General features: G+C 40.4%; 2 protein-coding genes across 5 annotated transcripts; one reads left to right on the forward strand and one right to left on the reverse strand.

The window, feature by feature from the left end:
* Positions 1–1184: 1184 nt before the first annotated feature.
* HAUS2 (HAUS augmin like complex subunit 2) lies at positions 1185–6139 on the reverse strand. The gene is made up of 6 exons (XM_082318349.1): positions 5804–6139; positions 4999–5091; positions 3561–3630; positions 2624–2756; positions 1841–1949; positions 1185–1703 (listed from the first exon to the last, which is right to left on the reverse strand). The coding sequence occupies exons 1-6, from the start codon at positions 6092–6094 to the stop codon at positions 1554–1556; spliced, it is 846 nt and encodes a 281-aa protein (XP_082174475.1). The 5' UTR covers positions 6095–6139; the 3' UTR covers positions 1185–1553.
* On the forward strand, positions 6066–13414 carry LRRC57 (leucine rich repeat containing 57). Of its 4 annotated transcripts, none has more exons than XM_082318351.1 (6): positions 6066–6149; positions 6983–7159; positions 8391–8526; positions 9573–9841; positions 10325–10510; positions 11118–13414. In XM_082318351.1, the coding sequence occupies exons 2-6, from the start codon at positions 7076–7078 to the stop codon at positions 11157–11159; spliced, it is 717 nt and encodes a 238-aa protein (XP_082174477.1). In that variant the 5' UTR covers positions 6066–6149; positions 6983–7075; the 3' UTR covers positions 11160–13414. The 4 variants fall into 4 exon arrangements, with proteins under 4 accessions (XP_082174477.1, XP_082174476.1, XP_082174478.1 ...); XM_082318350.1 differs by having other exon boundaries at positions 6149–6229; XM_082318352.1 differs by lacking the exon at positions 6066–6149 and adding an exon at positions 6389–6555.
* The last annotated feature ends 3037 nt before the right edge of the window (positions 13415–16451 follow it).

Genomic DNA, 16451 nt, shown 5'->3' on the forward strand with positions numbered 1-16451 from the left:
TTTCTTCCCGTTTCACAGACTGTGCAAAACATTTTCAGTAAAAACGGCAGCTCTTCGTCTGCAATTGTGTGAGGACCTTCGTTTCCACATCTGAAGTGCGAGTGATGCGGGACTTTGGACCCAAATCCTGCAATGACCTATAGCAAGGGTTCGCACAAAGATCCCATTCAAGTTTATGGGACTCATATGCCAGTTTATATTCTCAGATCCTATCTTTTGATATTCTGCTTGACTTAATCCAAATTCTTTCTATCCTCTTAACTTTTCTCAACAGCAGCAGAGAAGAACATCAGCTACACTCACACAGTATACTAGAGAATTGTTAAGCTATACTCCTTGACATCACGCCCAGCAGAATGATGTAGCCTACAAAGATTAAAATGGGATTCCCAGAAAATGTCAAATATAGAGTAGACCAATTACAAGTAAGTCAGATCAGAGTGTGCTCAACAAAGAACCAAAGATTTCTTTCTTAATTCCACTTTTATGTAATAGTCAGATAAACTACAGTGAAATTTGTGTGGTACTGAGCCACCTAGTGGTTACTTTCAAAAAATAAAGGGCTCTTATTTTCAGAAACCGAAATCAACAGGTTGGATGTATGAAGAATTCCGATAACATAAGTGATCCAACGGTAGAAAGGAATACACCTGCACCACTTCCAGTTTGCTCTGTATCCTGAATACAGAACGGGACACCCTCCAAAGACAACCAGCTGTCCTGGTGTTAGATGTCCTGCCAGTGACATTTTATCAACAAGTCTTTTCATGACATAAAAGTCCCTAAGGTTGCAAACTGGAACAATCAATGCTTTCGCTCAATTGTCAGTCATACTCACGGAACAAGAGTTTTATTCTAAGGGGGGCATTAAAGACAGGGCAAGCAACAGAAAAGGAGAGACTGAAGAATGTATTTTTCACTATCATAGAAATGTGGTTTGCAGATCAGTAGACCTGCCATATACCCCCGAGTCCATTTCTTGCTTTCCCACACAACCACATCATAGCCATAATAAACTGTAACATAAAACTAGTTTAATTTCTTGGTTGGAACTCCTGTAGGAGCATAAGCTGGGACCCAAGACTTTGCACTGTTCTTTTAATTATAGGACTTCATAACAAAATAAACCCCAAGAAAACGAGCTCTTGAAATCTAGTGCTTTTATTGAAGTTTTACAGTGACACACGAAACAGTTTTTTATCAAAATGCTTATAACAATTAATACAGACACCCTAGCAAGTGCATAAGAAATATCAAAACAAATTTGCATTGATGATACAGGCTCCAAGGGAATCCTGTCCAACTATTTCAAAAAGGAACTCCTTAACAGTCTTCTCAGTAGTCTGTCTTCCTAGGAGCTACAGCTCATTGTCCTTGATGTTTTGTTGTTTTTTTGTTTTTTTTAAATAGTTGGAGAACTGTTACATAAGAACAGAAATATAACTACCTACAAAGTCCCTGTTGGATTAAAGCACAACTATGTTGTAATTTTCACCTGAGACTGTAAAAAGGTAGTTCTTTGAATAACCATCCTGTTTGAGGAAAATTATTTGTTAGGTTAAAGATAAGCCAAAGTCCAATTCAGCAGTATTGCAGATGCTGTCAGAATACACTTCTTTTTGCAGTTCTCTCCATTTCAATATTTGTTCTGCCAGCTCCTCTAAGTCCATCACGAGCAACTCTATTTTTGTCAAAGCAGTGTCCTGAAGCAGAAAAGAGTTGTATTTCATCTCTATACATCCTGTCAATCTAGCAGGACATAAAAATAACCTAAACAACCAAACAACATTGAATTCTTAATGCTGAAGGAGACAGAAGGCTCAGTTCTTTTGCTACTCACCATATCCTTCATGATGTTCGGTATCTGAGGGATGCTTCTTACGGTCTGCAAATGGCTTTCAAGCTTCTCAATGAAAGTCACAGCCTCCGCCAACAACTCTACTACATACCTGCAACCAAGAATGAGCCCCCTACTCAAAAGCTGTGCAAAACAATGAGGATTTAATACTTCCAAGCTCTTATTTCTTTCCCCTGTGGGTTTTCTTAGTCCTCTTCTCCAGTTCTATGCAAGTTCCTAACCACCTAATTAATTTCTCTGCAATTACACTTCTTTTATGACTTTCAGCAACAAGTAGGGCAGGAATTACAGAAGTGAATGTGCACTTCTTCAGTAACTGGACTAAATTTTTAGACCATCAGAAGAAGGACTATATTTTTAAAACATGTACTATGCGTGTCTGTGAATCATTCACACACTTACTCTGAGCAAGTCACAGTGGAAGGAAGACACCAAATGCTAAAGTAACAATTCCTACCTATGGAGAAGCATAATAAATCAAGCATTTAACACGTCTGTTTAAAACAATACATCACAAATTGCTGTGTAATCCTCAGAAGACAAGACCAATAACCTAAGCAAATATTCATTAAAATACGTATCACTACCTTTCTATGAATTTAGCAATGAGTAAACTACTAGCTTTTAACTGAGGTTCTGCTACCATTTTTTATTCCTGTTCTTCTCAATGGAAAAGTGAACGAAAGCATGAGATTTTTACTGCCTGTTAGTTCAAATTAATTTGGACTCATGCAGACAAAGAACAATTATTTTCTGTATGCCTACTTGTGGAAAGTAGCCTCAATAGGCAGACTCTCTTGACATCTGGGCTTTATCAACCTCTTCCTAAGAGCCCTCTTCTGTTTCAGTATGGCTTCCAAGTGTCTGTTCATATCTTGCAAAATCTCACATTTTTTGCCTATAAAATAAAATTGCAAAGTTGAAACTATTGTCCTGCTAAAACAAGGGCAAAATTTCTTCTGGAGAAAGACAGAAAGAAAAAGTCTGATCTATTGCACTGGACAGTTTACACTCAAGAAAGATATCATTAATCAGAATGACTTTTACTGGAGTGTATAGGACAGTATCAGCATGCACGTCAAAGTCATAATACCTACTTTTCAGAGATATAGCTTTGTTAATGGTTTTACATTATTTATAGTTTTAAGTAAACAGTCTTTGAGATGAAACCAACTTCTTAAACTAGACTATAGCACTGAAGTATTACAATATACTTCACTAGCCTAACGCAGTAGTAGCAAGCTAGAATGTGTTTAAGCATCCATCAAATCATAGCGGGGAAAGTGCAAAATAATAAAGAAATTAATACATACTCCCAAAATACTAAAACGAAAATCCAAGTAATTTTAGGGGCATACAGATGCAGCAGTTACTGGAAAAGCAGAAAAGTAGCAGACAGGCCAAGGGAAGCAAATCAGGTTACTGATGATGCTCCACTGACCCTGGGAAGCTGACCACACACACGTGCGCGCACACACCCCCCCTCTTTTTTGGAGAATGAGTTATGCACAGAGCTTCTACAGAGACAGCAGAGGGTGCAAGTTCAAATAAGGGCCTAATAAAACACCTGCCACCTCTAACAAGCTATCCAGTGGAGAAAGCTGCAATAAATTCTAGAGGCATCATGTACTCAGATGAAACATTAATGTGCTGATGAAGTCGTTCAACACTCTTGGTTTTTCTAAGGTACAACTGCACTTACCTAAGTAGAAAGGGTGAGCAATGTCTGCTGTCTCCTTCTCCAACTGCAGAATTTCAGTTTTCAGGTTTTTCTACAACAATAAAAATGCGCTTTCATTTGATGTTGTTAACACACTTATCCAGATATTGTTCACTCTCTTGGAGCAGAAAGGGAGACAGCAGGAGCATGGGTGAGGGCACGTGTGTGAAAGAGAGTGAGCATTTGCATGACAGCATGTTACCATGCTCTCTGAAGTGTCTCCGCTACTAGGTGGGGCTTTTTTGGTCAATAGGAAAAGACTGTTTAAAAAAAACCAAACAATTTGATAATTTATTGGGAATTTGTGCTGGAAAAGACAGATCCTGCAATTCTTTCCTGAAACACAGAAACTTAGATCTCCTACAAAGCAGTTTCATAGTCTATATTCTACTAAAGAACCTCTCACAGCCCCAGGTTTCCTCCTTCTGGCAAAGACTGTTTTGTGTTCTGTTGGGTTTTTTTTTTTAAGCTGTAGGAGCAGCTCTCTCAGGTGAAACTCCTAGCTTTAATTCTTTCCTATGATAACACAGCACAAGAGCAGCAGATACATTCCCGTGGCTGAAAGTTGTGGTCATTTTGGCTAGACAAGAGAAGACTGAGGAAGTATAGAGAAGACTGAGGAAGTACAGAAGAGGATGACGTATCAGTCTCTCAGGACACACAGAGAACTGTTGCTTTGTTTTTCTTGATCACTGAGGAGAGGACAAAAATAAACCTGCTTCACTCATAGCATATTGAACATTTGTCAGAGTACTTTGTACGTGAAACCTTCCAGCAAAGGAGGCTAAGTAGCCACCTTACTGGGAGCTGGAAACTGTTCGTTCCTTCTGCCCATCAGTATAGGATGATGCCAGTTGTTTAACTCATTCTCCAAAAAAGTAAATGGTGAATTTGTCACACTGCTTTGCAGTAAGGCTTTGTAGCTGCTGGAGCCCACATTGTGTAACTTAATAAACACAGGATTTGTACCAGTCAGCAAATGCTCAGAAAACATCATTATAAAATACAAGCAAACAGCCAATTCAGGCAGTAGGAGATGACTGAGGTTACCCCTTGCTAAGCAACAAAATGGTCTAGTTGCGTATAAAGATACACATTTTTGTGAATTGAAGTCAACTACAAATTCTTATTTGTTCTTCAGTTTCTTCACAAAACTTCAGGTCACACTTCAGTCAAAGATGCAGGCTGCTAAGTCTTTCCAGTTACACTGAAACCTTTTGTTTCATAATTTTGTTTTTTTCTTCATGACAACTCAGTCCACTAGGGAAAAAGTGCCAACTGTTAAACAGCTGAATTGTTAAAAAAAAAAAACCCAAACATGAAACAATAGCACATGGCAGTCCAATAGTTCATCAGGTGCCATGTATTATCTCTAAGTATTGAAGTGTTGAGTGTATACTGACAACAGTAAAGGCTGTACCTCATTAATTTCAGCTTGAATGTTTGCCATTTTTTCCATCTCTGAGAATTTCACAAAGCACGGGGCTTTTCTACAGGTTAAATCCAACGTCTCCTGTGAAAGGAAAACAATGGGAAAAATGCAGTCAGTAGCAAGAACATATCAGGCAAATTCTCAGGATTGGCTTTTAATAGTCTAAAGTTACTGTTAATCTCTTGCACTATGCAATACAGTAAATTTAATCTGAACAACTCATAAGATACATGCACTATTTGGGGAAAAGGCACACGAGTGAAAATATAATTTCATAAAAGGCAGCAGGAGGGCACTCTCAAGGACAGCCGCTTGCATGCTGCTGGAACGCACTAGAGGGCATCAAAAAACCCTCATGTCTGTGCTCCACAAAAATACGCACCAGAAGGCACGGTTATTGCTCGTAAGGGAAGCTGCCATCAGCCAAAAACATAACGGATCCCACAATAAAAGGAAAAACTTCTCTGCCTTTCAAATTAACAAGCATTTACGCAAACAATAACCCGGCTTAGCACCTCCATCGCATCTCAAGGGGCGCAGCCGGCAGGGCAGCGGGTAAGGCGCTGAGGCACAGGCTTGCCAACCTGAAGGCTGAGGCGCCGCACCGGCGGTCCGGGCACGCCTACTTGAAGGGCGGGCGCAGAGGGAAGAGGAGAGCTGCGGCACCGCACCCGAGCCACCGCTCCTCCAGCCCTTTACCCCAGCGACTTTCTGTTAACGCCACGACTTTCCCCGCGGCCGCCCGCTCGCACGGCCGCTCCAGCGCGGCCCCCTGCGGGCCCCGGCCCGTTACCTGGCTGACGACGCCCGCCGCCACGCACCGCGCCAGCAGGGCGGCCGCCGCCGTGGGCTGCCCCGCCTCCCAACGGCCGCGGGCGGCCGCCGCGCCGCTCCGCTCCTCACCGCCCTCCGCGCCTGGCTGCCAGCTGAGCTCCAGCGCGCTGAGCGCAGGGCTGGCCCCCGCGCTGGGCACGGGTCTGGCCTCCGCCGGCGCTGCGGCAGCGGGGTGGCGGCGCTCGGCCGTGCTGGGCGGCCCGGAAGGCCAGGCTGAGGGCTGCACCCCTGCCCCCTGGGCGGCCGCCATGTTGGGCGTGACAGGGAAGGGGAGGGGCGAGCCGCGTCCGGTTCCGGGGGAGCCGGTAAGTGCTTTTGCAGCGTCCGTTCTCGAAGGGCGGGGGGCTCTGCCGCCGCGGAGCCTCGGCGTGTGGCGCCTGCACAGGTGGGCCGGGCCGGGCCGGGCCGGGACCGGCCGCCCCCGCCGGAGCTCCCTGCGGTGGCGGGGCCAGGGCGAGGGCCGAGCGGCCCCGGTGGGGCCGGAGCAGCCGGGGCGGGGGTGAGGCGGAGGGACCGGGGCCTGCAGCGGGTCACTGCGGGCTTTGCCCCGTGCCGAGGCTCCTGCTGACCCGCTCCTGGCCGTCGCGGCAGGGAGTGCTGCTTCCCTTGGGCTCCTCGTCCCGGCTGTTTACGTGCGGGGTTAGGCTGGCTACAGAGCGGACGCTAATCCTTCGGCCTGTAACCTGCCGTGGGGATTAAACCCTGCTGGAGGTACGGGGATGGGTGTCCTGTGTCTGCGGCTAGAGTCACAAGAAAGGAGTCAAGTCTCTGAATGAAAAAAATGTTTCCAAAAAAGCAGATAAAACTGTGGTGTTGAACGCAGGTCAGTGCTGGTAGATGCCACTTAAATCACGGCCCGTCTCCGTGGAGAATCTCCTTACGCTAATGGGCCCTGAAAGAGGCGAAATGTGGAAAGTATGCAATTTTTCCACTTAGTTTTAACTACATTTGTTGCACCATTTCAATATCGAAACTGCTATAATGAAGGCACCTTAAGCTAGGTAAGGTGCCTTTAACTTCTAGGTTTTAGTTATGAGGGAGATGAAAATGCAGCGGTGAAATGGTTCAGTATGTTGAGATGTTTGTAGTGTTGAAGGCAGTACACATAAAACTACTTTTTAAATTTGCTTTATCACAGACTTTGGATTGCAGTTCTCCAGTGCGGAATAACTGAGAGAAACTCGCAGAGACTATCACTCGAACTCTGTATGCTTGACAAAGAACTGCTAGGATGGGAAATAGTGCGTTAAAAGCTCACCTGGAGACAGCACAGAAAACTGGTGTGTTTCAGCTAACGGGAAAGGGACTTACAGAGGTAATGTAACTGGAGTGAAAACGTGGCTGTTTGTGCGTATGACTGACAGTTGTGGAAAGAAATTCCCACCTCATTATCATAATGCACTGTGTACATGTATTTCTCATAAATAGTGATAGATAATAATTTTCAAGATTTTTTTTTTTTTTCTTTTTGCAGAGCAGATTTTTGTTACTTGCACTGTCTCCTGATTGAGGATTTGTCTGTCAGGACACTTGCATGCTTCTGATCTTATGCTTTTTAGTGCATGTATGTTCAAGAAGTACTAGTTATGATATCATTGTGCTTTTTAAAGAAGGGCTGTAAACTTGGGGGAAACAGGAAATTTTATAACTGTATTGTTCCCTAGAAAGATACTCCACAATTTGTCACATTTAGATGCTTATGCTGTATTTAATTGTAGTCATAAGGATAGTCTGTACAGGCAGTTCACTGGGCTGGAAGCATCTTGAAGTTTATTATATCGGAAATTGTCTTGACTTTGGCTCAATTGCAGAAAAACACAGAATGTCTTGGAACCCTAAGTCTAGTAACAACTCACAGGATAGCCAAGATAACTATATTGCAGTAATTTTCCATGACTTTTCTAAAGTATCTTCTTCCACTGTCCTACCTACCTTCTCTCTTCCTTTTTCCTCTGCCAAACCAAAGGAGAACCAAAACCACTGGTCTATTGACCAGGACTCGCTGATGGTGATTTGTCAGGTTTTTCTTTTTTTTTGGCTCAGTGCCAAGTGCAGATTAAAGTCGTACACGATGTAAATAATAAGGAAAATGGTTTACATAATTATTTAAAAAGGAAGGCAAGAGAAAAATTTCCCAATCCTACTCTGCTAAAATATAGAGTTGTTAACTATCTGTAGAATATTTTTAAATGACAGGCATGTTTAAGAGAAACACATGAGAGGACTAAAACATAAGCAAGCTTGTGTCACGGTATACTTCCTTCTCCCTTTTTAATTTGAATTCTTTGGCTTAAAAACTACTCTTCCTAGATGTTAGACTGTCTCCTTTACATCCCTTTTCTCTTCCTCACATGAAAAAATATTTTTAAAAGTATGTATTAAGCAAATTTGCCAGCTTAGTTGCACACTGTGGTGATTGGACATTGTGATACATATGACAGCATGTAATAGTGATACAAATTTCAATTAAGAATTTCAGCTGTGTAACTTGAACATTTGAAGTTGTATCAACTATTTAAATGCCGTATTTTTTTTCTACCCCGTAGTTTCCTGAAGATCTGCAGAAGCTAACAAGCAACTTAAGGACCATAGACTTGTCGAACAACAAAATAGAGCTCTTGCCACCACTCATCGGAAAATTTTCCTTTTTGAAGAGCCTTGTTCTAAACAACAACAAACTGAGTATGCCTGCTAATTAATATCGCCACAGATTTTTAAAATAATAACCTGACTTCTCTGATCAGAAACTAAATTTAATGATTTAATTCTCACGGGATGTAAATGGGGAGTTTAGTCACCTAAACTGAAATCTTTGGAATTCATGTACAGGGAAAAAAAAAAAAAAACCAAACCCATAAATTCTTCAAAACTAGTTGCCAACTTAGTTGTATTATCAGTTTTACGATGACATGTAAGTACTTAAAACCATAAAACACTTCTGTGCTGTGACTTGTCTGATCTGAAGGTTTAACAGTGTCAGATGGTTTAGTACTTGCATAGAGAACAGGTAATGAAGATGATCTGTAGAAAATGTTGCTGGCCATTCAATGGTTGTTACGGTTTCTGTTGGACAAATGTCCAGCTTTATGGAAAAATTAGGATGAGGTGAAGAAACTAACTTTTTTATGCATTAATTGTGTATGATCTGCCTTTTTGAAAAACATGTAATTTACAAACCTCTTTGACTCTGTAGTGGAACTCAAGGAGTGCTACAGGTTATACACATGTGTAGGTAGAATGAGGGATGAATGAATGCCAGCAGAGCTTCCCTGGTCAGGCTAATATGCTGGTATGGTACAATATGAATTATCTGAGAACTTAGGTTTGAGTGAGTTGGGTAATACCTTTAAAGGGCTGCAGCAGACCTGAAGCTGTGAATTGTGTGGTACTTCAAATGTCATCGAATACATTGGCAAAGTGGTTAGTAAAGAGTATAACTGATAGTCTAAAATCCTCTGAGTAGTGTTTTCAGCCTGTGAAAAAGGCAAGGTCTGCCTTATCTGCAGATTATTTTTAAGATATTTATGGAAGATGGTTAAAAAGCGTGTGTTGTTAGTGGGCTTAAGGTTCTGTGCAGGGATCTGTGCCTTCATTGGAAAATGGGGAGAAATCCTGTGAAAAATTACTGTAATATAGCACCATTTTCCATGCAGAAGCTTACTTGAATTACATGGATATGAATGTTTACTGCTTTTTGGTCATCTCTGTGTTCTGTCATTTATTTCTAGCTGCTTTACCTGAGGAGCTGTGTAAACTGAAAAAACTGGAAACACTACACTTGAATGGCAATCACTTGAGGCAGCTACCGGCTGCATTTGGACAACTTTCGGCTCTCAAAACCCTGAGCCTTTCTGGAAACCAGCTTCGGACTGTGCCTACGCAACTCTGTGGTCTTCGCCACTTGGATGTGGTAGATCTTTCCAAAAACCAGATCCAAAACGTACCTGACACTGTGGGAGAATTGCAGGCTATTGAGCTCAATTTGAATCAGAATCAGGTCTGGTAACTGAGATATTATGGGCATGTACATTTAGGACATGGTATATCTTGGACTTAGTACATCCACAAAACATAAGCTGAGACTATCAAAACTTTATAGGTAAAAGACGTCTCCTGGACACAACAGAAATGAGGGATCATAACTAGAATTTGTGTACTGATACGTCCAACTGCCTGATTTGACTAACTAACAAATCCTGAATTTAATCATACAAAAAATTATTTGAACAGTTCTTGAGTAGGAATCTGATACACAGATGTGTAGGTTTCCTGTTGTCATGGAAGAAAAAAAGAGTTACTTGGATTCTTTTGACCATTATTATTGTTGCTTACGCATTGTTGTTAAGTAGTTACTGTTAATGTAGTTTATATTTACAACATGATAATTGTTTCACGTTAGTCTGAAACACAAATCACTTTAAGTAATCATGGATCACTAACATTTTTAACCCATTTTTCTTTGTTTTTCTATTTCTACCAGATTTCCCAGATCTCAGTGCAGATCTCCCACTGTCCACGCCTCAAAGTCTTGCGTTTAGAAGAAAACTGTCTAGAACTCAGCATGCTTCCTCAAAGTATTCTCAGTGATTCCCAGATCTCACTGCTTGCAGTAGAAGGTAACCTCTTTGAAATCAAGAAACTCAGAGAACTGGAAGGTTATGACAAGGTTTGTGTCTTTTTTTTTTTTTTTGGTCTTTTTTTTAATGAAGTTTCTGGTGAAGTCCTTACCCAGTACCTCCTCACAATACTAAGCTTTTATGCTCGTGAATAAAAGCACAGTTTACTGGTATTGTCACTAGTACTGGATTCGTAACTTACCTCTGAAAAGAATTTCAAGAGTTCTTCAAAGATTAACTTTCTCATAGGATTCAGGGTTAGTGTTCTTTCATCAGCGTCTTTTGAAGGGTAGCTAATGATGACAGATGGGTGAAGGAGTAAGTCTTCACTTTCATGGGACAAAAAATAATGGGTGCTTCCTACTATGCAGCATTCTTAACTGTTGAACGTTAGTTCATCCTTAACACTTGAGATCTGACTGTTCAGCACTGTGAGGACTTCCTTTCTAGAATATTAATCTGAATTACAGCAAATTGCAGAAAGTTTTTTGTTTGTTTGCTTGTTTTTTAAATTAAAGTTCTAATGGTTGTGTCTGGGAAATGCAAGTATGCTTTAGATGCAGAGTGCTTTTGAGTCTGAGAGCAGAAGCTTAGCTGCTTTCAGTAGTGAATCTTGTATTAATTTCTGAATCTTAGATTTTTTTGTTTTCTTTGTAGTACATGGAACGATTTACAGCTACAAAGAAGAAGTTTGCGTGATTGTTATTCTGACCCTGTATATTCCCAGTAAGAAGAGTTAGTGACTGAAGCACCTGCTTCACTGACTTAAACCAAGACTGATGAAGGAGGTGATCAGAGAGTACTCCTCCTCTAGTAGTCTGATACGGTCTATTAAGGCCACATTGAATAAACTTGAACTAGAGAACATGGGTATGGAACTGATAAACCTTCCCAGGGGCCAGTTTTGATTTTTGTGCCACTAGAGCTTTTAACACAATACACGTTCTCCTTTGTCAGGGCTTGTTCTTTAACAGAGAAAGGGAATGAGCGTTTCAAAGTTGCCAGTTCCCTTTTGGCAGGAAGCTGGCTGTTGATTTGTATGAGGATTATTTCTCCTGGAAACATTTTTCCATGATAGCACATGGAAGTTCTACCACCAAAGCAGATCTGAAACATTTTATGTTGTGCAGTAAGCACTATTCTACAGAGAAGAACTTTTACAGATGAGGTTTAGTTTATAACCTGTATAAGTTGTTTTTTTTTATGAAGCACAAATAGTTGTGGCTAAGTTAAGTGTTTTATTAACCACTTCCAGTAAACAAATCATGGTTTGAGCATCCTTCATTCATATTTTACTGTACAGGCTTTCTTTTCCCATAAGCAAGAATTGCACTACAGTCCACTTCTGCTTGAGCTGTATCAAATAAAAATGAGGTTCACCTTCAATGTATTCAGTAAAAATGTGTATTGCTGGAAAATATAATATTCTTGCACTGACTCCTTGTGTACAGAGCAATGCTGAAAGTTTTAGTTATCAGCCTACTGCTGCTGCCTTATTACCAGAAGCACCTAGAAAGAGGTAAAAATGTATGCAATTATGTAACTTATACTGAAAAGGAAAATGTACTTGTTTATTTTAGTAAATAATTTTAAAAAAATCAGTTCAAGTTTCTTTGGTGTAACTGCTACTGTTACCTCTTGTTAAAGCAACACTAAGCCATCGCTGAAAAGCCGTCACTTAGGTACTTGGTTCCATCAGTTGTCGGTAACAGCTATACTTCAACTGCTTTGAGAATGCAGAGGATTTGAATATTTCAACACTTCGGTAGCAATTCAGTTAATATGTACTGCACGCTCAACACAGTGAAGTAGGAGCTGTACTAAGTACACTTCTTGTCAAGATAAGCATGGAAGCATCTGTTCCTCATGAGACTACAGTTAATCATACATTAACTACTGTTTTATACTTCAGCTTTCCTACATGAGACAAGAAAGGCATTTAGATAGCAAACTCCTTAAAGTTGCTGGTGTAATCATCAAGTGTATTCCATGTCTTATGCCATCTGCAATTAGGAAAAATGAAGTGACCTCTGTGCCAGTCTTTTTACTCAACATAATAACTATAATTAAGATTAGCAATAAGCAGTTCTTTTCTAAGATGCTCAGAAGAGGTATCTAGTTCCCTGACCCTGTTGATGTCTTATGTCAATTCTTACATAGCAATACCCACTCTAAGAGTGTTTTAGGGAACATCAGCTCCTTATTCAAAGGATGGATAAGATCCATCATTAAACAGGGAACCAGTTTTACTTAAAAACCCCCATTCCAGGTGTTACTTTATGGAAAAACTGCCTTCCTGTAAGAAGTAGCTGACAGCAGACAATGTTTACCAGGGTACTTGGTTTTGCAAGACGTAACTAGGGGAGTGCTTTAAGAACACAACCTGTACATGCAAGGCTCTGTATAGTCAGAAATCTATTCAGCTTCATACTAATGCACTCCACAGATTGACATGTAAAAATTCAGCAGTGAGTAGCTTAAAGCCCCAGGCTTGTTTTAAGTTCAGCTTCTTCCATTTGATACTTAAATCCCATTTCAAGTGTTAGCTTTTTTTTCTTAGAGATATGCCATACAAGAGACGCCCACTGAACAAAGCCCCTCAGTTAGATTCTCCCTTTGCATGAGAAAGGAGCAACTCAGCTCTGGCCAACTACAAAAGAGTGGTCTATCATCAGTATGTACACGCTTGGCAATGTTGTGCTGTGGTTTGGTGGGTTTTTTGGGGTCTGTGGTTTTTGTTTGTTTTTTTGTTGTTTGTTTTTTTTTTTTTTTTACTGAAAATATTCTGTGCTCAGACATGCTGTTTCAAGTTAACATTTGTTTATCAGGACACTTCTGTCTGTTCAACAAAGGAGAGTAGATTAGAACATTTAAAAATTATGAAGTTAGCATTGCTACTAAAAAAATTCTTACTGCTGTTGGAAGTATTTAAGATAGTAAGGCAACATTTCTGTTGTTTATCTATACATTTATAAACCTTTCAATTACTCCATTAGGCTCCGTTGCTACCTTAGAGTTGTGACAAAAATTTTGTAAAGCAAGAGGGAGAAAACACCATGCAAAATACTGAATGGTGCCGAGTTAGTCCTGGATAAGCCAAATTTGTTTCAGAACAGAGGAGTATTTCTGTTTCAAAAAAAAAAAAAAAAAAAGCTGGCTGACACCCTCACATGTCTTAGGTCATAGCAATAAGTAACTGTTACCAAGTCACCTAGCAGAACGCTGTTCTGTACACTCCAGCACTACACAATGTATTAGTAGTTTTATACTGTGCATTTCTCAGTTTTTCCTTCTTACCACACCCCCTCTACAAGTGACACTATAAAATAATTGTATTTCCATGCACAATTATACTTGCAGCTTTTTCGTTTTGGAATTATCGAGACAGAAAATATTACCCTAGTTAACAGTATAAAACTTTCATGTATTTTGTGTCAGACCTACTTAACTTGCTCTCCAATTTTCCATTGGAGTAAGATACGCTTCACAGAGGAAAGAGTTGTGCAAGTTACTGCACAAGCAGCATGTGCTGCTGTTCATACTACAGCTACCCCTGTGTTGAGAGGCTTAACTCATCGCTCAAGCAGTAGGCTAGCTTGAATTTACCAAAATATCATGGTTTAAGTGAACCTATGAGACATGCGCTGCATGCTCAGAATGGTTACACAAGCAGGCTGTCCCTAATTTTTTTTCCCCCTAGTTACTGGTAGAAGTATGCTAGGCAGCCTCACAGTAGAAGTACTTCTTTCAAGCCATTCCCAGATACACGGTTCTCCTACAGCTCAAAACTGCTGCAAGCCAGCACAAGTCTGTATTTCCCCCCCACCTCCTCCCCTCAAAGAGCACTCCGGGAATCTGAGGCTCGAGCATCAGAGAAAATAGAATTCTAAATTGCTTCGCAAGTGAATTTGCAGTGGCAGTAGGTTAAATCACTAGATTTCACCTATTGGACTAGGTATTTGCTAGGCATCTGGTACCGATACTTGACTGGAGAGTTTTATTCTGCTTAGTTCCTTTATCAGCCTGAAGTATAGTCCCATGCTAAATTGCAGTCTTTCAAAGATATGGACACATTTCATAGTTTGAAGTTAGGTGATGTTGATTATGCAAAGATTAAAACTAGAGTGTTAAAATCAAAATATTCCTCTCTTCCAAACTACACCCGTTCCATTGTTAACATTTGGATTTTTGCGAAATAAAAATAGAAGGGAGACTTCCTAGTTGCATAGGAGCAATTAGTTCTGCCAAGTTTTTCAAGGACAGGAAACTAAACAAAGACATTTCCAAGAGAAAATAGTTTTAAAACAGATTCAGTTATAAAAGTATGTATTTTTTGTGTACAATATATAGTTTAACAATCAAAAGCAGAAACTGTAAACCTTCATTCTTAATAGCATTCAGAAATAGAAAGATGTACAAGTGCTGATTCCATCCCACAGACATGGAAATTAAGCATCTATTCTATAGACCATCCAAGAAGCAGCCTGCATTGTTCACTAAGATAAAGGCACCAACTCCCTCACGGATTTGGCTCTTCCTGCATCAGAAAATAGTATTGATATCCTGCTAATACTCAAGCTTAGCCTCAGAAATTATTCCCTTGTGTGGTATTCATTGCAGTGTTACAATTCCGATACACCAATCACAGCTAATTTGTTGTTACAGCTCAGGGAAGCCAAGAACAGGACTGGTAATGGCAAGGAAGGAAAACATTCCTATGTTTGGAATGTCCAGATGCTACAGAGCAGGTTTGCACTGTTGTAAGAAGAATAAGGTAACTGCTTTAGTCTGCTGTTTCAGGAGACAATCATAATTGAATAACGTATGCTTTGCTTTCACAACCAGCAGCAAATACTCCTCCAGCTAACCTGAAGTTTGTAAGAAGGAAAAAAAAAGCATACAAATCCCCTATGCCTTCCCATGCAAGTGGTTGTTAGAGATTAACTATGCAACGTTCTTAAAAGTACTTCTTTGCTACTTGTGTTTTTTAAGCACGTAATTTTTGTTACTAATGGGGTAGATAATGAGCTTTTAAAATTCATTAGCCTTCCAACAATTACTGGAAGCCAGACAGAAGCCAACATGCACTACTGAAGTATCCAGTCCCCTGAAAAGGGCTTTACCTTATTCACATACGACAGTCTACCACTGGCCTATTTATTACATGCAGCAGCTCCATCCTTTGGTCTTTTTTTGGGGGGGGAGGGAGGGGCAGCGGTGTTTGTGGGTTTTACATTTTTTTGTGTTGTTTCCCCCCCCGCCTTCTTTAAATATCAAGTGGTCCTGTGGGTGAACTGAGAATACACCAGTAATACTGATTGTATTTCTGCTGAAAAGAAAAACAAAACACTGAACACTGTCTTATATTTCAGCAGATTAGTGTCACCTCTCTACCTCTGGGATTTATTTTAAATGGCTACAGGATACTTGACCGTCCTTCCAAAAAAACACCCCATAATGCTTTAATGTTTTAATTATTCCTCCAACCAATTTGGTTTGAAAATTTTTGCCATCCAACATTGAGTATCACAAGTTAGTCCAAAGCATCATTTCCACCTTCAAAACAGGCATAATACATTGCTGGGTGGAGTTAAAATTATACAGGTCACTTGCAATTTACTTGCCAAAAAAAAAAAATTCAAGAAAATCCTGGCAATAAATCTGATTTTATTACAGTAAAACCAAAATGTTTTTCCTCTTCATAGGAAGAGAGCTTTACCTCACCTGGTCAGAAACTCCTCTATTCCGCAACAGAACAGGAACATTTTAGTTGCAAGCAACTTGGACATGTAATAGTTCCAGTTGCCAGTCCCAAAGTCTGCAACAATAAACCAGTCAGGAATCTATTTAGAACTAGTTTATTTAGAACTAGCATACAGTTCTTAAAGAGGTACTGCTTCTTCCAGACTTGTGACAAAGAAGTTTCATAATAAGCTTCTCTGTTTTCAGTAGGTTTAAGAAGCTCCCCCAAAAGTCACTGCTGAGAACAAA

This window comes from Platalea leucorodia, assembly GCF_965183815.1.
Source record: "Platalea leucorodia genome assembly, chromosome: 7".
Taxonomy (NCBI): Eukaryota; Metazoa; Chordata; class Aves; order Pelecaniformes; family Threskiornithidae; genus Platalea; species Platalea leucorodia.

Coding starts and splice junctions, on each gene's coding strand:
- HAUS2 (XM_082318349.1), bottom strand. CDS start 6,094: ATGGCGGCCGCCCAGGGGGCAGGGGTGCAGCCCTCAGCCTGGCCTTCC. Junction 2,757..3,560: donor TGCTCACCCTTTCTACTTAG/GTAAGTGCAGTT, acceptor TTTATTTTATAG/GCAAAAAATGTGAGATTTTG. Junction 1,950..2,623: donor ATTGAGGCTACTTTCCACAA/GTAGGCATACAG, acceptor TCTTGGTTGCAG/GTATGTAGTAGAGTTGTTGG.
- LRRC57 (XM_082318351.1), top strand. CDS start 7,076: ATGGGAAATAGTGCGTTAAAAGCTCACCTGGAGACAGCACAGAAAACT. Junction 8,527..9,572: donor TCTAAACAACAACAAACTGA/GTATGCCTGCTA, acceptor ATTTATTTCTAG/CTGCTTTACCTGAGGAGCTG. Junction 9,842..10,324: donor TCAATTTGAATCAGAATCAG/GTCTGGTAACTG, acceptor TATTTCTACCAG/ATTTCCCAGATCTCAGTGCA.